The following is a 27,293-nucleotide window of genomic DNA, read 5'->3' as shown; positions in this document are numbered from 1 at the left end:
GCCAAGACAAGAGGATGGCAAGTTTAAAGTCAGCCTCAACAACTCAGTGAGACCCTGTTTTAAAATTAAATATTAAAAAATAGGACTGGGGGTGTACTCAGAGGTAGAATGCCCCTGGGTTCAATCCCCAGTACCATAAAACAAAACAAAACTTCAAAATGCAAATAAAAAGCCCAGACATAGTGTCAACTTAAAGACTTCAGTATTATGACAAATTTCATATATATGTTGACAGATTAAAAAACGGATGCTGAATGAGTTCAAAAAAGAGTAAGAAGTGGAGGCGGTATGAAAGATGCAAAGCTGTGTATGACGAGATAACGTCTCAGGACATTTAGTTTGGGCTTAAGAAAATTCCCATCGTACTTAAGGGACAGAACAGACATGGATGAGAGACCCAAAGAGGTGTCCACACAGCTGCGTGTTATCAAACCAACGCCTAGCATTCACGGCAGTAACGGACACACTTCCACACGGCAAACTCCTCCTCTTGGTGTCTACATGAACTAAGAGGCAAGTCTTCCTGGGTACCAGATTAATTTACAGGCACAGTGAAAATATAAAAAACTTACACCCAAACAAGACAAGTCAGTGTAAGTAAGCGTAGACTCAAGAAAATAGAGGGTCTCGGTGTTCTATCCAAAATTCCAGAAACTGCCCACTGATGCTACACAAGCAATCGGGAGGTGCTGAAAACTTTACCAGTGTTTTATGTTCTAACAATATAAAGCCAATTAATATTCGTAGCAACATAACATTAAGATCATACATAATGTAAATAGCAGGAACTCAAGGCCCAGGGCAGAACCAACACGATCACGAGTTAACATGGACGATGCCTGTTTCCTCTACTGGGGTTTCAAGTGTGTCCAGTAATTTGTCTACACTGTGGTTTCTCGACCAGCTTTGAGGTTGGGTGCTGAGAACTGTCTCCTCATCCTCGGAGGGGTCACGAACTGGCTGCCGTGGCTGGGCTTGTCAGTCTGCGGCGGACAGGAGCTGGCCGCCCCGCTCTCTGACGGGCCTCCAGGGTTGTAATTACAGTAGGACTGCCGGTGCTGGTGGGCGTGGCGCTTGGCCTGGAAAGTCTGCAGGTCGGCGGCGGGGCGACCGCTGTGGGTAGTTAAGGATTCTGAGGAGGCAGAGGCCTGGCAGTGCGTGCCTTTCGGCGGGCCATTATTGAGAGAATTGCTTCTCCAACGCAACTGAGGTGGCTGTGGTTGACTATTACTAATCTGCTGCTTGCTGACTTGGATGTGATCTGGACTTCGAGAGCTCTGAGAGCCACCAGGCACCTGGGGATCTTTAGAGGCTGCCCTACCCCCTCTTTCTTGGCCCTCTTCTTTGCTTGCTTTCCTTCCTTCCTCATCTTTTGGGATCCTAAGCTCAATAACCTCGTCTTCTGTTATGATGATGTGTGTCCCAGGACTCCAAGAGTTTCTGTGTTTAGGGTTGCTCTTAAAGGGGAAGCGGGGCTTCCGGTTCTCTGGAGGGATGAACCTATGAGGCGCATTCTGCCGCCGAAGCTGCTTTGTTATCTCCTGCTGCTGCAGGTTCTTAAACCGAATCTGCTCCTGCCTCATCCAGCGCAGACGCCCACGTCTGAAAGCCGGGTCGCCATTCATCAGCTGGGAGACCCGCTCTTCTTTGCCCAGTTCTCTACTGTCTCTTTTGCTGACGTCATTCTCAGGGCTGCTGTTAACACTGGCACCCACCGGCTCCTTTGTTTTGTGGTTTCCTTGGCTTTTCTGTTCCTGAGATCCAATCAGTGGCAAGACTTTCTCCATTTTGAGCATTTTATTTCTTAAGACTTTGATCTCCTCGTCTTTCATGTTGTTTTGCTTTTTGACTTCTTGCAAAATATCCTCCAGCTTGTCTATGTGAACCTTGAGGTCGTCCACGTCGGTGCCACCCCTGCCGCTGGTCATCACGTCTTCGATCTTCTCATCCCCGACCCCGACAGTGTCCCAGACATCCCTGGCCACTGCCCTCCAGGAGTCCCGCTCGTTGGGGTCCTTCTTCCCGTACATGGCGCAGAGCTCTTTCATCTTGACGATGGCTAGGGCTTCGATTTCCTGCCGACTGTGCCTAAAATCGTTGAGCGCGACCTCATAGCAAATCTCTTTGACGGCCTGAATCTTAAGGTCTGAGATGGTGACCCACTTGGAATCCCTACTCAGGCGCCTTCTTTGAGGAATCTGATACATTTTAATGGGCTCTCGTCTCTTCCCACTGCTGGGGAGGCCGCACTTTTTAACAATGGTTTGCAACTTGCTGGGAGGTAGCTTTTCTCTCAGAGAAGTAATCAGTTTCCAGCTCTCTTCACAGGACCTCTTGTCAGAATCGTCCCCGCTATCAGAATCCGCGTCCTTTGGAAAAACAAAATCAAAAAATGGCCCCAAAATAACCAAAATTAAAATGTAAAAAAGGAAAATCAAACTGAAGAAAAAGCAAGCAAAAAAGCCTTAAGCAAAGTTAAAAACCAAACCAAAAAACCCAAAACCAAACCAAAAAAGCCAAACCAAAAAAGCCTAAATGATCCGCAAGAGTCTATTAAGACATATGCATATGTAGGCTATTATTAATATAAGGATTTATTTACTATTTCTACTCCAAATTTCTAAATTCTGGCTTAGTGATGAAATCTGCGGCCAAATTTCTCAGGATGTGACAAAGGGCGTGAGCCTCCCACTCTAACTTCACGGGACATCAACCACCACGTCCAGGCGCAGGCCGAGCTGCGGGGGCCCCGCGCATGCGCACAACCCACGCACGAGCCCACATTTGCCTTGGTCGTTGCCGCCGCTCCTCCGGGACGCTCCTCCCCACGAGTGAGCACAGATCCAAACAGAGGTGACGGGCAGGCGGGTTAACAAAGGTTAGTAAGGCTGTAGACGCCAAGTTTTGTTTAGCTTTACTAAAAAGAGCAGCCCTAGAAGAGAGTTAGAAGATGAGAAGGTAGAAAAGAAGCAAAAAGGAATGATGTTAAAAGTGCTAAGAATCCCTACTGGCAGCTCAACCAAATACTTTTTTTTTTTTTTTAAATCACCGAGAGGGCTCTAAATCTACGCTGGATTTGCTGTTTTCTTCGGTCACATTAAATTAATCCACTTTATTTATACTTTAAAGTTGGTAACCCAGGGAACAAGGAAGCAATAGAAAAAGGAAAGAATCCTGTAGTGGAGCTGACTTGTGTTTTTCATGCACTTAAACCAATAAAGCCTCGCCTCCAAAATTTTGTGAAATAAAGTATCGGTACAAAACTTACTAGGCAAATAAACCTCCATTAAATATAATTTCAAATTCCCAAGTAATAGGATATTTTAATAAAACATGAGATACTTTCTATCTAGAAAACCCATGGCATTTCCAGTTATGTGAGAGAAGTTTATTTTTAAGTGAAAACTCCTCCAATAAATGCAGAGAACACAAAGATCAGATTCTGCATATGTAAAGCAGGTCCACTTCTAATGTATGTCTAAGTCTAACTCTCCCTTTCCAGCTGTTTGACTCTGTCATTACTACTTTCCAAAAAATTTTACTTAGGCCTCGAAGAGCAGCCTGACTTCATGACAGTATAGTTTCAGGGGTTATTTGGCTAATAGCCCAAATGTTCTTAACTAACACAAGCAAATTTTAATAGCACAGATATATATGGAAACAATGTAATATTTAAAATTCCATGTAGAAATTCGGAAAATAAAAGTTGTGGGGGGGGGAATACTAGATGAGTATTTCAAGAGGTCCAGGAGGGCTGGGGTGTATGGAGCTCGGTAGTAGAGGGTTTGTCTAGCATTTGGGAGGCCCTGGGTTTCATCTCCATGCCCCCTCCCTTCCCACAAAGGCAATCTAGTAAATAGAAATATTACTACTTAATAATCTTTTTTATTTGGCCAGGCATGGTGGCACATGCCTGTAATCCCAGTACTTGGGAGGCTGAGATACGAGGATCACAGGTTCAAGAACAGCCTCAGCAAGTAGTGAGACTCATCAACCTGGTGAGACCCTATTTCCAAATACGGAATAAAATCAGGCTATGGGAATAGAGCGAAGGTGGAATACCTCTGGGTTCAATCCCCAGTACTACCAAACAAACAAACAAGGAAAGAAAGTTTTTTGTTTCTTGGCTATGAGGGCTAAAAATATTTCAAGTAAAGAGTTAAAAATTTTTTTTTAAAGAATTGAGCTGGGCATGGTGGCACGCACTTGTGATCCCCGTACTTGGGAGGCTGAGACAGGATCGCAGCTTTGCGGTCAGCCTCAGCTACTTAGGCCCTCCACAACTTAGTGAGACACTACTTCAAAATGAAGAGTTAGAAATAGGGCTAGGAGCGTAGTTCAGAGCTAGAATGCCCCTGGGTTCAATCCCTGCTACTGAAGAAAAAAGAAAAAAAGGAATTGAAACCAATTACTTTCTAGACTAAAGATCTGTATGTATAATCACTTTCTCGAAAATAAAAAAATTTTAACAATAAAGACAATAATATGGCTTCTAAATACAAAGTTGCAGCTAAGCCTCGGCTACTTAGTGAGGCCCTCTATAACTTAGTGAGACCCAGTTTCAAAAATAAAGAATAAAAAATAAGGCTGGGGAGGTATTTCAGAGGTAGAATGCCTCTGTGTTCAATCCTCAGTACTACAAAAAAATGTGGCTATTGATTGATTATATCTATCTATCTATGTATATATATATATATATATATATATATATATATTTTTTTTCCGGGTTTGGGGATGGAACCCAGGGGCGTTTGACCTCCGAGCTACACCCCCTGCCCTACTTTTTATTTTTTATTTTGAAACAGGGTCTCACTGAGTTGCAGAGGGCCTCACTAAGTAGCTGAGGCTGTCTGCGAACCACGATCCTCTGGTCTCAGCCTCCCAAATGCTGGGATGACAAGCGTGTGCACCACGCCCAGCTTGATTTATATTATTTCTATTGGCTTATAGATACTAAACTCATCGATAACCCTTACCCATTTGAAAGTTTAACAACAAAAAGCAGATAAAGCTCAATTTATAGACTCTACACTATTTTTTTATTTATAGTTTTAAAAAGTCAAACGTGGGCTGGAGTTGTAGCTCAGTGGTAGAATGCTTGCTTAAGTACTTGCAAGGCCCTGGATTCAGTCCCCAGTACGACAGAGAAAGGAAAAGGGGGAAAAAAAAAAAAAAAAAAAAAGAATCCAAGGAGAATTGCTAATCTTAATAAGATAATATTAATAAATATCAGAGAAAAAAAGTATGGCTTAAAAGATTCTTTTGCAAATATGTACAATCTAAGTTTTACAGAACACAAACTCTTTTGATTTTTCCCACATAATTTCTTAAGGATAAAATGAATATTAACTAAATTAGGAAATGACTTTTTTTTTTTTTTTTTTTTTTTGGTGGCACTGGGGTTCCTGAAAGCCCTTCTACCCTTCTACCTCCGGCTACACTCCCAGACCTATTTTATATTTTTGAAACAGGGTCTCTTACGCCAGCGCGCCTGGCTTCGAACCTGCACGATCCTCCTGTCTCCACCTCCTAAGCGCGGGGATTACAAGCGTGCGCCACCACGCCCGGCGTAGGAAATGATAATTATTCTAAACATTGTTTTAATATTGGGCTTGAGAGATAAAAGTTATAACTTTAAAATAAAACATAAGTAAGGCTTGGTGGCGTACGCTTGTAATCCCCCCAGCTTAGGAGGCTGAGACAGGAGGATCGCACAGGTTTGAAGTCAGCTACTGAGTGAGGCTCTCAGCAACTTAGTGAGACCCTGTTTCCAAATAAAGCATAAAATAGGTCTAGAAGTATAGCCCGGAGGTAGAAAAACCCTGAGTTCCACTCCTAGTACAAAAAAAAAAAAAAAAAGTGAGAATCTACATAAATTCAAAAGATAAACTAAATCAAGTAGCCAAATTCTCTTTAAACAACAACAACAAAAAAAAAAACACTGCCAAACTGACTGCAGAATTAGAATTTAGGGGGTGAGTACTACAGGGATTGAACCCAGGGGCATTCTACTTCTGAGCTACACCCGCGGCCTTTATATTTTTATTATTTTTTTAATTTTTTTATGGTACTGGGGATGGAACCCAGGGGCCTTCTACCCCCGGGTTACACTCTCAGACCTATTTTTTATACTTTATTTGGAAACAGGGTCTCACTAAGTTGCTGAGAGCCTCACTAAGTAGCTGAGGCTAGCATCGAACCTGTGTGATCCTCCTGTCTCAGCCTTCTAAGCACGGGGATTACAAGCGTGCGCCACCATGCCCGGTTTATTCTATTTTTATTTTTGTTTTGAAACGGGCTCTTGCTATTTTGTTGAGGCTGGTTTTGAGTTGAAATTACAAGCATGAGCCACCACATCTGGCTCAAAATCGGCTCAACTATATCACCCTATCACAAGCTAACCATGATACTCTGTATGCAAAGTTTATTTTTTAATTATTTTTGTGTGTATGGGTCTGGGGATGGAAACCAGGGGCATCTGACCTTCGAGCTACATCCCCTGCCCTATTTTGTATTTTTATTTTAATTTTGTGATACTGGGGATGGAACCCAGGGACATTCGACCTCTGAGCTACACAGCTCCTATTCTATTTTATTATTTTATTTTGATTGTTTTTGTGTGTGTGGTACTGGGGGTGAAACCCGGGGGGGGGGGGGTTCTACCTCCAGGCTATACTATCACACCTATTCTATACTTTATTTGGAAACAGGGTCTCACTAAGTTGCTGAGGCTGGCTTCAAATCTGTGCGATTCTCCTGTCTCAGCCTCCCAAATGCTGCGATTAAAGCGTGTGCCACCATACCCAGCCTTATTCTTTTATTTTGAAACAGGGTCTCACTAAGTTACAGAGGGCCTCACTCAGTAGCTGAGGCTGTCAGTAAACCTTGATCCTCAGGTCTCAGCCTCCCTAATGCTGGGATTACAAGTATGTGCCACCATGCCCACTAGTTAGAGTTTTATTTATTTTTATTTTATTAATTAATTTATTTTTTTTGCCATACTGGAGATGGAACCCAGGGGCATTCGACCTCCAAGCAACACCCCCGCCCTATTTTTTATTCTTTATTTTGAAACCGGGTCTCACTGAGTTGCAGAGGGCCTCACTAAGTAGCTGAGGCTGTCCACGAACCACGATCCTCCGGGCTCAGCCTCCCGAATACTGGGATTACAAGCGTGCGTCACCACGCCCGACTCTAGTGAGACCCTTAGCAACCTAGTAAGACCCTGTTTCAAAAATAAAAATAAAATAGGGCGAGAGTGTAGCTCAGAGGTAGAATGCCCCTAGGTTCAATCTCCAGTACCACAAAAATAAACAAATAAAAAGAAATAAAGGAAATGTTATCTGCTGATGGCCAAAATAGTCATAAAAATACATTTTATCTATTTAGTATTGCTACTGGTAGATATTCTTAATATCTACCATAGAATAGCCGGCTGGACTTTGGAGAAAAAGACAACTTCTTTGCTGGAAAGAACTGTTTCCAAAACAACAGCTTGCACAGAGCAGATGACACCATGACCTGGTTATCTAGAGACTACGTATGTCCTCCCAGGAACGACATATGTCCTACACACATGTGCTTTGAGGTGTCTTTATCTGGGGCGCAGGATGTCACCAACTCGGCGTCATGGGCAGGACGAGGCCCCCTCACTCTTTCCTGCAGGTCCCACGGCACCACTGGCGTCACCTGGGAGCCTGTGAGGACGCAGAGCTGCAAGCCCCCCGACCCGCTCAGTCACAACCTGCAGCTTCACACGCTCCCGCGCTGGCAACACTGCTCTCATCAGCAGGACGCCCACGGCAACCACAAGACCCGGGGGTGAGCCTCAGGTCCGTGATTTCGCACTTGTTTACTGAGTGGGCATAACACTCTTCTTTTAGCCTTAGTTTTCTCAACTAAAAACTAGCGGTCATGGTAGGAGACTTCACTAGCATAACATCTACCAAGAGGGTTGTTTCAAGGATCAAATGAAATGATGGACGTTAAAGTTCTTTGTGATTCCCAAGCACTGCACAGACAGACACTACTGCTAATAATGAAGAGCTTAATCACACGTGCTCTCTGACTCACGGACCGGCAGAGGCACGTCACTGCGTCCCACTGTGTCGTTAATAAGCTTCTTCAGGTGAGACAAACCTTTCAAGCCCTAATCACACGGTATCTAAGTCTTTCTGATTTCTTTAAAGCTAATATCAAGTGGGCCTCCTAGAGAGACTCTATAATACCAATATTATATTGACTACCAAATTTGATTTATTTTTATGGTCCATATTTTGGGGGGTTTATTCTAATTCCAAAATAGCAAGTGAGCAGGTTTAACCCCCCGCCAAGCCTGAAAACTAAGATGCCCTGGAAAAGGTAGCTTTTGTTAAAGTGTTTGCCTTTATGCCTCCCCTCCCCCTTTCTGGTACTGAGGTTTGAACCCAGGGGCAATTCGCTAGGTTGATGAGAGTCTCACTACTTGCCGAGGCTGTCCTCGAACCTGTGATCCTCTTGTCTCAGCCTCCCAAGTCCTGGGAGTAGAAACATGTGCCACCATGCCTGGCTTTCACAGTCCTTTACACAAGAGCCCTTCTCCAAAGTACAGAATATGCTGTCTACAGCTACAGTTTGCAGGCCGTATTTTATGTTAGGAAAGAAGCAGGGGGCCCGACTTTCTCCCTAATTCCCTCTTAAGACCATGACTCTTAAAAAATGACAACTCCCTAAATGATATTCACAGTATCCAAAGTTAAGTACACTTTTTGCTTATATACTGAAGTAATGCTGGGTAGCTTCTTATAACCAGGGCTTTGTTAACCAAAATTGGTTTGCTTTACAAATGAAAATCTAGCCGGGGTGGTGGCCCACCCTTGTAATCCCAGTTACTTGGGAGGCTGAGAAAGGTGGATTGCAGGTTTCCAGCCAGCCTCAACAACTTAGTGAGGCCCTGCATAACTTAGTGAGAACTTATTTCAAAATCAAGAATTAAAAAACAGGGCAAGAGTGTAGCTTGGAGGTAGAAAGCACCTGGTTCAATCTCCAGTTGTGAAGAAAAAAAAAAAAAAAAAAAAGCCAGGCATGGTAGTGTAATTCCAGCACTTTGGAGGCTGAGACAGGAGGACTGTGCAGGTTCGAAGCCAACCTCAGCTACTTAGTGAGTCCCTGTTTTGAAATAAAGTATAAAATAGGTCTGGGAATGTAGCCTGGAGGTAGAAAGCCTCTGGGTTCCAACCCCAGTACCACCAAAAAGAAAAAAGAAAAGCAAAGAAAAGAAAATCTAAGCTGGGTGTTGTGGTGGTAGAGGCTTGTAATCCGTAGTACTTAGGAGGCTAAGACAGAGGATCTCGGTTTGAGAACAGCCTCAGAAAGTAGTTAAGACTCTCGTCAACCTAGGGAGACTCTGCTTCAAAAAGAAAAAGAAAAAGTGTTGGGGGTGTAACTCGGAGATAGAATAAAACTGGGTTCAATCCCCAGTAACAACAAGAAGGCTAACCAGGTGTAGTGAAGCATGCCCATACTCAGGAGGCCGAGACGGGAGGATGGTAGGGTCAAAGAGCCTCCGCAACTTAGGAGACTCAGCAAGAGCCTAGTAAGAACCTCTTTCAAAATTAAATAATAAATAGGACTGGAGGAAGCTTGGAGATAGAAAGCCCCTGGGTTTAATCCACAGTACACCCCCACCACAAACTCAGAAAAAAAGAAGAAAGAAAACTCTACTAGTAGATCAGCCTATTCAAGAGTCTCGGTTTCTTGGAGACCAATTAGTATCATGAAGTGCTAAAGCCGTTAGCATCATGGCTGAGGCCTCCTCCTCCTGGCTTCCCAGACATTCTCCCAACCCTCCCAGCCCTGTCTGAGGTGGGCATGCAGTCCCTATGCCCACTGCTACCACACATGCCACCGCCAGCCTTCCTGAGAACTCAGACTCCATGCAGGGAGCAGAAGAGGATTAACACATGCAACTGTGCAGCCACACTTCAGACAGTTTAACTTGAGGGAAATGTAAAAATCTGCCCAGCACAAGAACAATCCCCAGGTCAGCCCGAGAGCGGAGAATTAGTACTATCAAGTGATCAGAAACAAGACCAAGGCAAACGCCCACCAAATCCAATATTCTGACTAATTACATTGAAAGGACCATCACTGATCCAAACTGAAACCCACGTACCAAGAGGCAAGGTACCAGAAACGTTCTCGATCCTTCCCCCGAAAGGCACTTGATTGTAATGGTTTAAAAGTAAAGATCTGACTTGAAAACATAAAAGGCACAAATGGTACCTCTATGGACAGGTTTTCAGGCCAAGACTAATGGGCGATGTACGTCAGTCCTCCACTGAGGACATGAAAGTGTGGCACCAGCGAGGGCCGGGGCTCCTCTGTGGCCCAGGGGACGCCGGACCACTGCCCTGGCCTAGGAGTCAAGACTCAAGACAGGCCCCTACCAGTCTCTGCTGCTCCAGGAGAAGATCTGCTTCCTCCTTCTCCTTTCTGTAGAGGGTCTCCATTTCCTGTAGCCTAAAAGAAGAAAAAACAACACCAAAAACAGTGTGAAACAAACCACTGAGCCGATTCGTAACAGCTACTGGATGCTGCGGAGGGTGTCGTGGCTGCCTACTTGCCCGTTACCTTTTTTCCATTTCCTGTTTCATATCAATTCCTTGTTTTTCCAGAAGCTCCCTCTGAGCAAATGTCCAGTCCACAGGCTCAGAAGGCGTCTCAGCAGAGGGAGTCTTCTCCCGCTCAGCCCGAGCTTGTTCCGGGTGGTTAAAACGAAAGACGTGGTTTTTGCCCATGATGATACGGTTTCCTAAGAACAAAACACAAATAGAGTTAAATAGTTTTTTCTAGCCGGGCGTGGTGGCGCACGCTTGTAATCCCCACACTTGGGAGGCTGAGACAGAAAGATCACACAGGTTCAAAGCCAGCCTCAGCTACTTAGTGAGGTTCTCAACAACTTAATGAAACCCTGTTTCCAAATAAAGCATAAAATAGGTCTGGGAGTATAGCCCAGAGGTAGAAAGAAAAAAAAAAAGAAAAAAAAAGAAATCTTTTTTTTTTTCTTTTTGCAATATAGGGATAGAACTCAATCTATACCTCCAGCCCTATGTTTTATTCTTTATTTTGAAGCAAGGTCTCACTAAGTTGTGGAGGGCCTCACTAAGTAGCTGAGGCTGGCTTCGAATCGCGATCCAATGCTCCTGTCTCAGCCTCCAAAGTACTGGGATTACAAGCATGCACCACCACACCTGGCAAGAAATATTTTTTTTTGGGGGGGTGTTGGTACTGGGGTTCCCGGAAGCCCTTCTACCACCGGGCTACACTCCCAGACCTATTTTATACTTTTTTATATTTGGAAACAGGGTCTCTTAAGCCAGCACAGCTGGCTGAGAGCCTCATTCAGTAGCTGAGGCTGGCTTCGAACCTGTGCGATCCTCCTGTCTCAGCCTCCCAAGCGCTGGGATTACAAGTGTGGGCCACCACCCCTGGCTGCTTTTGGAGTTTCCTAACAACATAAAACCTCTTTTTGCTTTTGTAGTACTGGGGATTGAGCCGGGGCCTCGCAAGTGCCAGGTAAGTGCTCTACCATGAGCTACAGTCCAGCACTCGCTTCAGCCCTAAAGAATAAAAAAGAGAGTAAAGCCTGAAAGTTGCTCACACCAGCCACGTATGTACTACTGAAGACTTCCACCTTTCCTGGGCTCACCTGAGCGCAGCTGAACAGGCTGGGCCACCCTCTTGCCATTCACGTAGGTTTCCGAGCGCTCGCAGGGCTCTAGAGTTACAATAACTAGAAGAAGCACAAACTAATGTTATCCACAAGGCAAGGGACTAAATAAGGAAAACAGTTCACAGTCAGGTCTCACGGTAATTACAAGAGACTCCCACAACCAATCAAGTGGCGGAAGCATGTATAACACAGCGCTTTTTGTTTTTAGTAATGTTTTAGTCCTTTTGTGAGGGAAGGGGAAACTGAGGATTGAATCCAGGAGCATTCCACCTATGACCTACCCTTCAGTCCTCCCCCCACCCCCGAAACAAGGTCTTGCTAGGTTATGTGAGTCTAAGTTGCTGAGAATGGCCTTGAACTTGCAATCCCCCTGTTTCAGCCTTCCAAGGACAGAGACTGCAGGTATGTGCCACCATGCCCAGCAGGGGTGGGTGGGTGGGTGTGTGTGTGTGTGTGTGTGTGTGTGTGTGTGTGTGTGTGTGTGAGAGAGAGAGAGAGAGAGAGAGAGAGAGAGAGAGAGAGAGAGAGAGAGAGAGATAGATAGATAGATAGATATTGGGGGTGGAATCTAGGGGCATTCTACATTCAAGCTATATCCCAGCCCTATTTTTTATTCTTTATTTTGAAACTGGGTCTCACTAAGTTGCGGAAGGCCTCACTAAGTAGCTGAGGATGTCCATGCACCATAATCCTCCTGTCTCAGTCTCCCAAATGCTGGGATTACAAGCGTGCAACACCACGCCAGGCTAAATTATTTTGAAACAGTATTTTACTAAATTGCTAAGTGTGGCTTTGAACTTGCAATCCTCCTGTCTCAGATCTCCAAGGGATTATAGGTGTTGGCCACCAGGCCTGGCTTTGTCTCACTCTTTTGATGCATTATTATTATTATTATTATTTTATTTTATTTTATTTTTTATTTTTTGGTATGTGCGGGTTGTACTGGGGATTGAGTCCAGGGGCATTCTACCTCTCAGCTATATCCCTAGCTCTACTTTATTTTTGTTTTGAAACAGGGTCTCACTAAGTTGATGAAAGTCTTGCAAAATTGCTGAGGCTGGCCTTGAACCTACAATCTTGCTGTCTCAGTCTCCTAAGTACTAGGATCATAGGCATGAGCCACCACAGGCAGCTCTTTGGGTGCATTATAACGACACACATTCGTGGGACCCATCACGACATACTTGTATGTGCACATAGCATGATCTGGTCAACTTCATTCCCCAGTAGCTCCTGTTTTCCCACCCTCCTGCTTATCCCTCCCCCTGCTCTGCGGTCTCTAAAGGTAGTTCTTCTTCAAGTACACAAGCTAGTTCCAATATGACGGGCTATTTGGAACTGTGGCGACAATGGAAACGGTTAACTAAATTCCATCCCCCTCCAGAGAAAAAGAAAACAGAAGTCTCAACAATATCTGACAGTTGTATCAATAAAACTAAAAAAACAGCTGAACATGATGGTGCATGCTTGTAATCCCAGTTGTTGTTGCAGGTTTAGGGCCAGCCTCAGCTACTTAGTGAGGCCCTCTGCACCTTGGTGAGACCCTGTTTCAAAATAAAGAATAAAAAATAGGGCTGGGGGTGGTGTAACTTGGAAGTAGAATGCCCCTGGGTTCCAGCCGCAGTACTGCAAAAAATAAAATAAAATAAAATAAATTAAATGAATAAGTAAATAAATAAAACTAAAAACAGCTGGGTGTGTTGGTATACAATTGTAATCCCAGTAACTGGGAGGCTGAGACAGGAGAGCCACTGGCTCAGAGAGTAGTGAGACTCTCATCACCTAGCAAGACTCTGTTTCAAAAAAAAAAAAAAAAAAAATCGGGCTGGTGGTATAGTCCAGAGATAGAATGCCCCTGGGCTCAATCTCTGTGTCACAAAAATAAGTAAAACCCTGAAAAACAGAATTCTTAAGTATACAGGTAATAACCAAAAGCTGAAGATTAAAAATGTTTAGTTAAGGAAGAATTATATGCTAAAGGAAGAAGCCAGAGCTTCAGCACAAAAACACCATTAGACTGTTGCTGTTATTAACTCAGGCAAAAAAGTCAAGATTGACTTTTCTTCCCTTTTAAATAAAAAATATATATACCCGGGCGTGGTGGCGCACACTTGTAATCCCCACGCTTGGGAGGCAGAGAAAGGAGGATCACGAAGGTTCGAAGCCAGCTGTGCTGGCCTGAGAGACCCTGTTTCCAAATAAAAAAGTATAAAAAATAGGTCTGGGACTGTAGCCCGGAGGTAAAAGAGTTTCCAGGAACCCCAGAACCACAAGAAAGAGAAAGAAAGAAAGAAAGAAAGAAAGAAAGAAAGAAAGAAAGAAAGAAAGAAAGAAAGAAGAAAGAGAAAAGAAATATGTACTTGGTTAAGACCTGAAGTTCTTCAAATCACCTATTATCCAAGATATTTCTTCTTCTTCTTCTGTTCTATTAAGTAATTAGCATTCAAGACCAAACCAAATTGCCTATGCCCTGCTCAGACTTGGCAGTAACAAAAGGGCCCCCCTTTTCTGTGCTATTCTGATGTAAATAGCTATGCCTGTCGCTGCATATACAAGCAGCCCGGGTTTCTCCATTTTTTAAATATTAATTGTACAAATAAATGCCACTAAAAGAGGCAAGGAACACCAAGTCTTAAGGATTCCTACAGTATAAGGAAACATTGCTGCAGACACACAAAGCAGACCCTCACCTTCACCGCTGTTGCTTCTCTCACTCCGGAAGATACAATGCTCTTCTTTAATGTGGGCCCCACTCAGCACTATGTCCTGGCGCCGTTCAGCATCTGCTTGGCCAACCCTGAACACAAGAGAAAGTGTTTCCCAGGGAAATCCAGACACAAAACGCACTCACAAACAATGAAGCCCTTTCTCCCAAAGAATATCCTTTGGTATGTGCAAAAAAAAGTATCGCCTTTTTCTACCAGCAGCTTTTGACGGCAAGTTCTGTTCTCATATAAGATTAGCCTCCCTTCGTGCGGATACGAAGCACGAAGACTGTCGCCAATGGGGCGCGTACGCTCCCCAGGAAGTCATGGAAGTTGTTCAAAGGAAAAGCTTTACTAAGGGTCTTCTAGAGAAAAACGAAATGCTGACTGTTTCCATCTAAATACGGAATTTGGAAAGAGCAGAGAAGATCGTGCCTAACTATCTGAGACAGGAGAAAGAGCAAATCATCACAAAAAGTTTTAAAACTAACTTCCCTTTCCTTATTTAATCATCTAGGAAAAAAGAAACCATTATATCCCTGACCAAAATAAAAATCAAATATACCTTGTAATTCCATCTTTGATGTAATAAAGCAGGCATTCAGACATTAGTGGGTCTTCATTGAGATTAACAAGATGTGGGGTCTGAAAAAGGCGAGAGGTTATCAATTTGGAGCCGAGAGGAGACAGGCTACTCAGGGTCCCCACAGGGTCGGCCCAAGGAGGATTCTACTGCTAGTTGCAATGCCACAATAAAGAGACAGTACTGCCTTCAGGACTTCCCAAACGGCACCAATGCGATCTACTTACAAACATGAGTTCTAAGATAAAGAACAAGGCCCAGCTCTTTCTAGAGTCAGAGTATAGTGATCACAAAAGAAATCAAAACAGACTGATTCTCTGAATAGGTTAATTATAATTTATAGTTATAATTTTTGTAAATTTATAATTATGATTTATTTAAATGCTGGGGTAAATCTCACAAAAGATTTAATTTTTCATGTAATTTTTTGGGGGATGTACTGGAGACTGAGCCCAGGGGCTTCTCACCCCTGAGCTATGCTCCCAGTCCCCCACCCCATTTGGGTACTGGGAATTGAACCCAAGGGCATTCATTATCCATCTGAGCTAAACCTCAGACCTTTCTATTATTTATTTTGAAACAGTCTTGCTAAATTGTCGAGGCTGGCCTCAAACCTGTAATCCTACTGTCTCCGTCTCCCAAGTACTGAGATTACAGGCATGTGCCACTGTGCTTAGCTCATGCACTTGTTTTTATTTATTTTTTTTTAGCTCATACACTTTTATTCAAATGTCTTCACCCTCCTTGCCATTTTCCTCTATAACTTTCATGTTTTTTTCCACAGTACCAGGTATTGCCTTTAGTTTATTAGTCTTTATCTTGAAAATAAATTTAAAATCTAAATTGCTGATATTCAATAATATCTTCTAATACCCTCTTCATCTAACTCTAATGCTTCTAAAATCTTTTTTTTTTTGGGGGGGGGGTGAGGGAGTTGTTTTGTTTTTTTTTGGTGGTGCTGAGGATTGAATCCAGGACCTCATGCATGCTGGATAACACTGAGCTACATCTCCAGCCCGAAAATCTTTTAAAAACCAACCTTATTCTGTGAAAAGACCCCACTGGAATAAAAAAAAATAAGCCACATGTTCTTGAGGCCAAAATCTACTCAAGATAATGCCAGAAAATGTGCAAAACAAGAGTCAAATGAGGGGGTAAAAAAGGGAACTGCCAAAGAGGTTTAAAAAGAAATTAGAATCCAGGCACGGTGGTACACATCTGTAATCCCAGTACTTGGGAGGCTGAGACTGGAGGATCCCTGGGTCGCTGCCTGTCTCAGCTACTTAACGAGGCCCTCCACAACATAGTGAAACCCTGTTTCAAAAGAAAGAATAGCTGAGCGTGGTGGTACACACTTGTAATCCCAGAAATTGGGAGGCTGAACGGGAGGATTGCAGTTTGCGGGCAGCCCTCAGTACTTAAGTCCTCCGCAACTTAGTGAGACCTTGTTTCAAAATAAAGAATAAAAAATTGGGCTGGGGGTGTAACTCGAAGATAGAATGCTCCTGGGGTCTATCCCCAGTGCTGGGGAAAAAAAATAAAAAATAAAAAATAAAAAATAGGGCTGGGGGTAATAGCTTGGAGGTAGAATGCTCCTAGATCCAATCCTCAATGAAGGTAGGAAGAAAGGCAGGCAGGCAGGCAGGCAGGCAAGCGAGGGAGGGAGGGAGGGAGGGAGGGAGGGAGGGAGGGAGGGAGGGAGGGAGGGAGGAAAATTAGGACCCTCTACCTCTCCACTAGTGTCTACCTGTATAGTTTAAGAACTTGATATTTTGATAAAGTCAAAGCCTCCTGTGGGCAGTGTTCTTTAAAGTCCCATCTATGGCCTAAGAAAACGGGAATCTCAGAAACAGGCTCTAAAACTGAGCCTGGATATGATCAGTGGTCTGTTCTTCCCTTTCCGAAAGAAGTCAAGAATAAAGCAAGATGGTCAAAATTGAAACAAGAAAATGCCTTGGAAAATAGTTACTGTTTGGAATTCCGTGCCTTTTTAAAATTTTTTTGGTACTAACGATTGAACCCAGGGACACTCCACCTCTCCTCAGCCCAATTTTATTTTATTTTATTTTTTGAAACAGGGCCTCACTAAGTTGCAGAGGACCTCACTAAGTGCTGAGGCTGGTTGCAAACCTGTAATCCCTCTGTTTCAGCCTCTCAAGTACTGGGATTACAATTGTGCACTACCATGCCCAGCATGAAACCATATTAAAAACAACAGCAAGAAATGAGGAGGCAGGAGCGGAGTCCAGAAGGACAAGGACTGGAACTGCTTGACGCGATATAATGGCTGTAAATAATACAAGTCAGGAAAGCAATATATATATATATATATATATTTTTTTTTTTTTTTAATAGAAACCTGAAATTGGGTCCAAAAAATTATATAGCAGAGTTGATGACTTCTGTGGAAAGATCTACATGGAAGAGCAGCCAAACTGCAGCAAGGTGTGCTGGGTTACACTGGGGATTTAGAGGAAGCTACGAGCATGACTAAACACACTGATCATGGACAAAAGCCACAGGTTTGCTGCCTGGAGCTTCTTTGTGAACATGGCAGGCGTTCTGGAAACAGACTGCCTTTGTATTTTAACACCACAGAGAAAGATGGAATCAGACATTTCTGAAATTAAGCCAAGTATCAAGATTAAAAGGGAGAGGGAGAAAGACCAGAATTAAAAGACAGGAAGTGCTCCACGGACCACACGATGCTGTGTGTTGCTCGTGAACAGTTGCTAGGGACTGAGCCTAGGGCCTTGAGCACGCTAGGAAAGCACTCCACCACGGAGTCCCAGCTCCCGGCCCAGACGGGATTTCTGTTTGGCTGTTTTAATTGTTCCCTACCTTTTTAGGTGAAAAAACCCCCAACGTTCCTCCATCTTCCCGAATGGCAACTCCCATCTCAGCCAACAAGGCCTCTCTAGAAAATAAACAAGTACATTAGAATATTTAAAACAAAATGTCAATTAAGTCAGTCTAATATGACTTGGAAAATAAAGCATGTACAGCCAAAAAAAAAAATGGACATATCTAATGTAATAATGCAAATGTGATATAATGTGCTAATCTCACAAATGAGGAATTATTTTTAAGTAGCATATTCAAAGCAACATAAAGTATGCTCCTGAATTAAAGTTCTATTCACCTCGGTAAGAAAGAAGCACTCTGTGCTGGGGGGTAGCTCAGTGCTATAGATGCTTGCCTGGCAGTACAAGGCCCTGAGTTGAATCCCCAGCAACGCAAAGGAAAAAGAAAAAACAAAAAACAAAATGCTACCTCACCTGACTCTGCAGATAGAGAGTAATTCATAAATAATGTCTATTAATATAAAAAAGGAAAGGAGATATCCCCTAACCTCCAGGAGCCATTTCTCCAGAATTTAAGGAAACAATCAGAAAGTAACTTGGGTATACGGAATATGGTCTATATACGTGATTTTTCTCAAATGTCATAGTTTCATGCCCACTGTCATTTTGTTTCAATAATTCTAGTTTTAAATCTCTATTAAAAACAACAACAACAACAAGAGCTGGGTGTGGTGGCACACACTTGTAATCTCAGTACATGGGAGGCTGAGGCAGAAAGATGACAGGTTTGTGGCCACCCTTAGCTACCTATGAGGCCCTTTGCAACTTAATGAGATCTTGTTTCAAATAAAAAAATAAAAATGTGGCCAGGGGTATAGCTTGGAGGTAGAATGCCCCTGAGTTTAATCCCCAGTACAGGGGGGGGAAATTCTTTGTTGCTGTACCATATCAATATATCAGAACTTCTTTCTGCCTTTATCATCCATAAAAAACAAAGAAAGAAACATCTTTTTTAATTATTATTTTGCAGTACTAGATTTTGAACCCAGAGCTACACATAGGCCCTACCTCTGAGCTACACTCCAAGCCCATTTTATTTCTTATTTGGAAACAGGGTCTTGCTGAGTTGCTGAGCTCCTTACTGAGTTACTGAGACTGGCTCTGAACCTGCGATCCTACTGTCTCAGCCTCCCAAGTACTGAGATTATAGTAGTGTGCCACCACGCCCAGCTTGAAACGGACATTGTTAAGTGGATATTTATTTATTTATTTATTTATTTATTTTGGTGGCACTGGGGTTCCTGGAAACCTTTCTCTGGGCTACACTCCCAGACCTATTTTATACTTTTATTTGGAAACAGGGTCTCTTAAGCCAGCAAGGCTGGCTTCGAACCTGCGCCATCCTCCTGTCTCCGCTTCCCAAGTGCGGGGATTACAAGCGTGTGCCACCACGCCCGGCTTAAGTGGATATTTATTAAAATAGCAAAAAAGTATCATTCGGATTATGCTCACCACTTCAAGGGTAGAAAAATTACAGTGATTGAGATAAAACAGATTTTAAAAGCTTGTAACCAGCCAGGCATGGTGGCACATGCTTGTAATCCCCACCCTTGGGAGGCAGAGACAGGAGGATTGCACAGGTTCGAAGCCTGCTTTGCTGGCTTAAAAGACCCTGTTTCCAAATAAAAATATAGAATAGGTCTGGGAATGTAGCTCGGAGGTGGAAAGTACCCCCCCCACACACACACACACAAAAAAAGCTTGCAACCTAAGTTAAACTTCTCTATAAAAGAAGTTATATAGAAGGTAATGCTGAAAGAACAGTTTTTTGGATTTGGGCCTTTGTCAAAGGCAGTCTACTTTTTTAAGTGAAAAACTCTTTTTTTCCCAATTTATGGGTCCCCAGTCACAGGGAAGACCTTGTTTCAAAATAAAAGATCAAAAATGGTTGGGGGCACAGAATGCCCAAGTTCAATCCCTAATACTCACCTCAAAATTAATGATGATGATAATGTGACTGTTAAGCACATGATTCCCTAGAGAATCTTTTTTTTTTTTTTTTTTTTTGGTGGTGCTGGGGTTCCTGGAAGCTCTTCTACCTCCGGGCTACACTCCCAGACCTATTTTTACATTTTTATTTGGAAACAGGGTCTCCTAAGCCAGCGCGCGCGGCTGGCTTCGAACCTGCGCGATCCTCCTGTCTCCGCCTCCCGAGCGCGGGGATGACAAGCGTGCGCCACCACGCCCGGCTCCTAGAGAATCTTTAAATGGGGATATTTCACTTTAAAGTATAAATCTGATTATCCACAAGTCTCCAGCGGTGTGATTTTTCTTGTGTGTGTTTTCTAAGGGCAGGTTTTTTAACTCCCTCACTCTCACCCCGGTACTGGGGATTGAATCCTGGGGCACCCATCCACTGAGATACATCCTCAGCCTTTTTTTATTTTGAGACAGTGTTTTACTAAGTTGCCAAGGATGGCCTCGGACTTATGACCCTCCTGCCTCAGCCTCCTGAGTTGCTTACAGGCATATACCACCATGCCAGGCTTTTTTTTAACTTCTATTTCATCTTTTCTTACTATAAAACGAACCCAAATTTCCTAGAAAACATTCCCAGATGTTAAACTCCTGACCTTTCCATCCTGATGGCCTCTGTTTTACGAAGTTTCTCTTCCCAGGTTTCATTCAGCTCAGCAATGATCTTCTCTGATTCCTGAGGACAGAAGTTCATGGTTAAAGTGGCAGAGTCTTATAAATTCAAGGTACCATGTTCAGAAAAGAAAACAAGAAGCAGAATGTACCCCTTGAGAGAAAAGGGCACAAGAATCTAATGAATCTAATGTGATGATCTCTCTCTGTCTCTCTCTCTTTGTGGTACTGGAGATGGAACCCAGGGGCATTCTACCTCCAAGCTACACCCCAGCCCAATTTTTTTTTCCTTTATTTTGAAACCGGGTCTCACTGAGTTGCAAAGGGCCTCACTAAGTAGCTGAGGCTATCCTTGAACCCAGATCCTCCTCTTTCAGCCTCTCAAATGTTAGGATTACAAACAAGTGCCACCACACCTGGCTTTTTCTTTTAATATGTAAGGTAAAAAAATCGTAAACATTAAAATTAAGTCAGCCCTAGAAAGAGAAATCCTCAGGCTTAATCAACATTCTTGAGTGCTGAGTCTGTAAGCGTGTGCACGGATGGAGGTGGAGAGGGGTAAGGCTAATGTCTCAAAATGCAAGACTGTCTCACAAGCACGTCTATGAAAGAAAACAGTCCCCAAAGGATTCAGTGCTTGTCTCACGACAATCTCCTCTGAATAAGACCCAAGAGCCCACATAGAGAGTTTAGTGCTAAATCTCATGTAGCCATGTGGTAGGAATGACACCTTAATCACTTGCTAAGTATATATTATATAAATGGAAGAACTAAAACATGTTCCTTGTTCTCAGGGAGTTTACTTTATACTGGAGGATAGAGAGAAGTAACATTACTTATTCCATAAACATATAAATAACAAATCTATATTATATATAAATAAATATGCACAGTATATATCTATATAAATCCAACTATATGCCAAGCCTGTCGTGGGCAACTAGAAATAAGGCAAAGAATGGAATCACTGCCTTCCTGCGACTCACAGTAGCAAGGACGCCAAGATCATTCTGATCAACAAATACACAGTACAACAGACAGTAGTGTTTGGAGAAAACAAAGCAAGCAAAGGAAAGAATGCAGGGGCAGAGGCAGGGCGGGGAGGGGTAAGGACAGGACACTGAGTTGTTTCTACACACAGAGGCAAGGGAGAACCAGGAGCTGCCACATGGGCAAGTGGAAAAACAGGCAGGAAAGTGCCGAGTTGTCCAGGAATAACCCGTGGTGCAGCTTGAGGACTGAGAACTGCTCCAGCAGGAGCTAACGGAGCTAGGTGCTAGGATTAAAGCACTCAAAGGTGTGTGAGGTGGGAGAATCAGGGATGAGTGATGCTCACACAGAGGAATGGAAAAAAAAAAAAGGATCGGCTAAGTAAAGAATGGAGGGGAAAGCAGTTCCAAAAAGGAGTTTTGATACGGAGTAAGCATATCCACAACCAGGAGGAAATGCCAGTCACAGAGATGAAGTCAGAAGGTCAGATGACTGTGGTGGTGGTGGGTAGTGATGGCAGTAGTAATGGTAGTGGTAGTACCACTTCTTGAGGCAAAGTCTGAGAACTTACACAATACTTCTCTGTATGATTCATTAACAGACTACTATATGAAGCTTCCAGGATCACAAAACATAATTATCTACACAGGAAGAAAGTAAGCAGTTCAGCAGAATAAACCCTAAGATGTCGAGTACGATTTTCTGGGATAGTTGGGCTTCCAGAATAATTCTATAATTGGACATCAATGACAAAAATATAGGCCAGGCGTGGTGGTGCACGTTTGTATTCCCAGCACTAGGGAGGCTGAGACAGGAGAATCACACAGGTTCGAAGCCAGCCTCAGCTACTGAGTGAGGCTCTTAGCAACTTAGAAAGAGACCCTGTTTCCAAATAAAGTATAAAAGTAGGTCTGGGAATATAGCCAGGAGGTAGAAAAGACCCTGGGTTCTGTCCCCAGTACCCCCCCAAAAAACAAAACAAACAACAAAAAGAACAACACAAAGGCAAGCAAAGGGCAGCATATGAAAAAGCTATAGTTAAAGGACTCAAGCAGCTACAAAAATGAGTCGAGGAGTCAGGAGGAACACTGGACAGCACAGCTGAAAAGGAAGGAAAGGAATGACAGCTATCAAAGCCAGGCAAAGAGAACACCAGGTCAGAGTTAGGGACAGCGTGGGCAGCTCGGCGTCCCGGTGCTCGCCTGTAACCCCAGTGACTCAGAGGCTGAGGCAGGAGTATCACAAGCTCAAGGCCAACCCCGAAAACTCAGCGGAAACCCCATCTTTTTTTTTTTTTTTGCAGGTCTGGAGATGGAACCCAGGGACATTCGACCTCTGAGCTGCACCCCCTGCCCTATTTTTTATTCTTTATTTTGAAAGAGGGCCTCACTAAGTTGTGGAGGGCCTAAGTAGCTGAGGCTGTCAGGGAACCACGATCCTCCTGTCTCAGCCTCCCGAATGCTGGGATTACAAGCGTGCGCCACCACGCCCGGCTCTTGAAACCCCATCTTAAAACAAAAGTAAAGTGGGCTGGGGATGTAGCTCAGTGGTAGAGTGGTTGCTTAGCCTGGATGAGGCTCTGGGTTCCACCCAGCACCATGACAAATGGAAGGGAAGGATGGAAGGGGCAAAGCTGGATGCAGCCGTGCACACCCACACCCCAGCATCTCGGACGACTGAAGCAGGACGACACCACGCTGGAGGTCAGCCTGGGCACATTAGGGAGGTAGTGTCTCAAAATAAAAACAGGACTGGGAATGGAGCTCGGTGGCGGCGCACTCTGGGTGTGGGCCCCAGGACTGAGGGGCAACAAAGGAGCAACGTGGGAAACAGCGAGGTTTACACAGAAGGAGCCACGAGTTATCTTTCAGGGAAGAAAAAAGCAAAGTGGGAAAAGGCAGAGCAAGTCTGCGGTGAGGATGGAGAGAAATCCACATAAACGGGCTTTTTTTCAGACGGGCCTTGTGGCACACACTGGCAACCCAAGCACTCGGGAGGCTCAAAGGAGGATCCTGGGTGCGTCTGGGACAGCCTCAGCAAGCAGTGAGACTCTCAACCAGCGAGACACTGTTTCAAAATGGCTGGAGTGTAGCTCAAGAGGCAGAATGTCCCTGGGTTCAATTCCCAATACTCCTAAAAAAGGTGGGGGGCTGCCTGGATAGCATCACTACACAATCATGAAGCTGCGAGGCCACGTGGACCCACATACTAGGCTAGCGGGCAAGCAACTAACTCGAGTGCACACAATTCCAGAAACAGTGAGAGGGCCAGGAAAGCAACGTGCCTGGTCCACGTGGTCCACAGCCAGGCATGAGCGCACGAGCTTGCGATTCCAGGACTAGGAGGCTGAGGCAGGAGGACAGCAGGTTCGCGAGCAGCCTAAGCAATTTAGGCCTTTTGCAATTCAGTGAGTCCTCGTTTCAAAGCAAAACAAGAGCAGGGCGTGGTGGTGCACATCTGTAATCCCAGTACTTGGGAGGCTAACACAGGAGGATCTACAGGTTCATGGCCAGCCTCAGCAACTTGTGAGGCCTCTACAACTTACTGAGACCATGTTTCAAAATAAAAAATAAAATAGGACTGGGAGTATAGCTTGGGAGTACAATGCCCTTGGATTCTATCCTCAGTACACAAATGAAGGAATAAATAAATGAACAGATAGATAATAAGTAAATAAAATAGGACTTGAAGTGTAGATCAGAAGTAGAATGCCTGCCCCTGGGTTCAATTCCCAGTAAACACACACACACACACACACACACACACACACACACACACCCTACAAAGAACCCTAAAAGTTATTTCATCAACTTACAGAATGGCAGTATTACATGTTCCTGATCATGATTCTAAATCTGCATGTATAGGACAAGCTAACACCACAACACACATGACTTTAAGACATATTAAAGACAGCTGGGTGGAACCAGTACAACCTCCACGTGAAGACTTTGAAAACAAAGGTACAGGAAAACTGGATACACCAGAGAACCCACCCAGCCTCGTACTGGTCAGAGAGTGGCCCACAAATCACTTATGCTAGCTAGGGAACATAAACTGACCTATTTCATGCATGTGAGAGCAAAGATTGAACCCAGGGCACTGTGCAAGGCAGGCAAGATTTCTACCACTCAGATACACCTCTTTCCACCTTTATAAAATTTTTAGCCAGGCGTGGTGGCGCACGCTTGTAATCCCCGCGCCTGGGAGGCGGAGACAGGAGGATCGCGCAGGTTCAAAGCCAGCCGCGCGCGCTGGCTTAGGAGACCCTGTTTCCAAATAAAAATATAAAATAGGTCTGGGAGTGTAGCCCGGAGGTAGAAGGGCTTCCAGGAACCCCAGTACCACCAAAAATAATTTTTTTTTTTTTTTGAGAAATAGTCTTCCTACATTGCTCAAGCTGGCCTTGAATTTGCAATCCTCCTGCCTACACTTCTTGAGTGGCTGGGATTACCTGCATTCACAGCTATATCCAACCCATGAAGTTTTTTTATTTTCTTGCAGGTCTGGAACCCAGGAGCATTCGACTTCCAAGCTACACTCCCAGCCCTATTTTTTTATTCTTTATTTTGAAACAGGGTCTCACTAAGTTGGGGAGGGCCTCACTAAGTAGCCGAGGCTGTCCACGAACCGCGATCCTTCAGTCTCAGCCTCCGGAATGCTGGGATTACAAGCGTGCGCCACCACGCCTGGTTTGAGATATTTTTAAAACAGTATTTTCCTGGCCAATTAACCTTCAGAAAAAGGTCATTCCTATTTTCATACCCAAGAGTTATCCGTCCATATTAAAGCTATGCTATTCTGAGACAACTGTGGAACTCCCTAAGAAAGCAGGACTACTGGACAGAAACGCGCTGACCGTTTCTGCCAACTCTGTGAACTATTTATGTACCTCCCAGAGGCAAGTCACAGCATGGTCTCTTTGTAGAAAAGTTTGAGGGGTGGTGGTGGTTGTTGTTTGAGGGGTGCTGAGAATTGAACCCAGAGACATTTTGCCTCTGAGCTACACTCCCATACCAACATTATTTTGAAACAGTCTTTCGAGGTTGCTAAGAGTTTCACTACTTGCTGAGGCCTTCCTCCAACCTGCAATACTCCTATCTCAAGTCTCCTGAGTACTAGGATTACAAGCGTGGGCCACCATGCTAAGCTATTAAAAAAAGAGCTTTAGTGAGTAAACTAGTGAGATAAGATTTACTTTTCATTAGGGCTTCAAGTTGTAATCTTATTTATTTATTATTTGTGGTACTAGGGATGGAGCCCAGGGGCATTCTACCTCCAGGCTACACTCCCAGGCCTATGTTTCTATTCTTTATTTTGAAGCAGGGTCCTGTTAAATTGAGGAGGGCCTCACTAAGTAGCTGAGGCTGGCTGAGAATCTACAATCTTCCTGTCTCAGCCTCCCAAGTCTGGGATTATAAGCATGCCCAGCTACGTTGTAATTTTATGTTGTTTAGAAAGATATTTTAAGCTGGACATGGTGACGCCCGCTTGAGACCCTGTTTAAAAAACGAGGGGAGATGCCAGACGTGATGGCACGCGCTATGATCCCAGCATTCGGGAGGCTGAGACCAGAGGATCATGGTTTGCAGACAGCCTCAGCTACTTAGGCTCTCTGTAACTTAGAGAGACCCTATTTCAAAATAAAGAATAAAAGCCTGGCATGGTGACGCCTGCTTGTAATCCCCACGCTTGGGAGGCAGAGATAGGAGGATCACGCAGGTTCGAAGCCAGCCTCGCTGGCTTAAGAGACCCTGTTTCCAAATAAAAATATAAAAAATAGGTCTGGGAGTATAGCCCGGAGGTAGAAGGGTTCCATCCCCAGTACCACAAAATAAATAAATAAATATTTTTTAAAAAGAATAAAAAATAGGGCAGGGGGTGTAGCTTGGAGGTCGAATGCCCCTGGGTTCCATCCCCAGAGCCACAAAAAATAATTTTTTTTAAATGAGGGGGGGGGAGGTGTAGCTCAGAGGTAGAATGCCCCAGGTTCAATTCCTAGACACACACACACACACACACACACACACACACGAAAGTAAGGGGGGAGGAAGGAAGGAGCATCTGAGGAAGTGGCCTTCCATCCTCATTCGTGCAGGTACTGTTTAAAAAATCCAGACAGCAGAGGGACAAGCAGCAGTCTTTTTGGCTGTGCTCAGGTGTCGCTCCCTCTCTGGTCTCACATCATGTTTGCTGGCATCTCTAGCTACTTATACAGCGCTCTTTAGCAAATTGGGACAATACAGCTAAAATTATAACCTCTTGATGATTCAGTTAAGGAGGCAAAAAATCCACAGGAAAAATAAGAAATATTACCATGAAAAGTATCATAGCTTAGGTTTCGATACGTAAAAGGGTAAGTGCTTGCTACGTGGGACATTCCTAGAAGCAGCACACAGCCAAGGTCTTCCTGCACTGAACCCGGTGTGGGCCCTCTGCTGCTTAGCACAGCATTTTCTTGCCGGTTCTGTAAGAGATATCTGCGGGTGTTATAGGCCAAGCCTAAGCGATGGCATGCACAGTACTGAATGTGATACCTGACATCGACTCCAGAGTGCACAGCGGCTCCCTCACATGTGCGGTGCCGTACTAAATAAGAAATCAAAGCAGGGGGCATGGGCTCAAGTCACTTAAACTTGTGACTTAAAATGGAAAGTAATTATATTTCACTCTCTTTTGCCAGAGAGGATTATAGAGGGATCAAGATATTTATGTTTCACATGGAAACAGGCTATTCAAGGAATGAAGCAGCAACACCCTGTGTAAAAGTAGTATATTAACAGCTAATCTTTTCTTTCTTTCTTCTTTTTTTTTTTTTTTTTTTTTTTTTTTGGTGGTACTGGGGTTCC

At 44.0% G+C, this 27,293-nt stretch overlaps 1 protein-coding gene across 3 annotated transcripts in view; it reads right to left on the bottom strand.

Moving 5' to 3' along the window:
- Positions 1-27,293, bottom strand: part of KIF1B (kinesin family member 1B) — a gene marked incomplete at both ends in the record, with an annotated part of 150,533 nt that overhangs the window by 68,775 nt on the left and 54,465 nt on the right. For 2 of the 3 annotated variants that reach the window (XM_080692231.1, XM_080692232.1), the window contains 7 exons: positions 10,428-10,500; positions 10,612-10,792; positions 11,690-11,773; positions 14,404-14,510; positions 14,984-15,063; positions 17,843-17,918; positions 20,439-20,518. In XM_080692231.1, the coding sequence (XP_080548357.1) occupies positions 10,428-10,500; positions 10,612-10,792; positions 11,690-11,773; positions 14,404-14,510; positions 14,984-15,063; positions 17,843-17,918; positions 20,439-20,518 (681 nt within the window). Of the gene's footprint in view, positions 1-881; positions 2,370-10,427; positions 10,501-10,611; positions 10,793-11,689; positions 11,774-14,403; positions 14,511-14,983; positions 15,064-17,842; positions 17,919-20,438; positions 20,519-27,293 lie in introns of those variants that run through there. The other variant, XM_080692233.1, reaches the window with a different exon arrangement.

The sequence above is a fragment of the Muscardinus avellanarius genome, assembly GCF_963383645.1.
Source record: "Muscardinus avellanarius genome assembly, chromosome: 3".
In the NCBI taxonomy this organism is placed as follows: domain Eukaryota; kingdom Metazoa; phylum Chordata; class Mammalia; order Rodentia; family Gliridae; genus Muscardinus; species Muscardinus avellanarius.
This window is presented reverse-complemented; position numbering and strand designations above follow the sequence as displayed.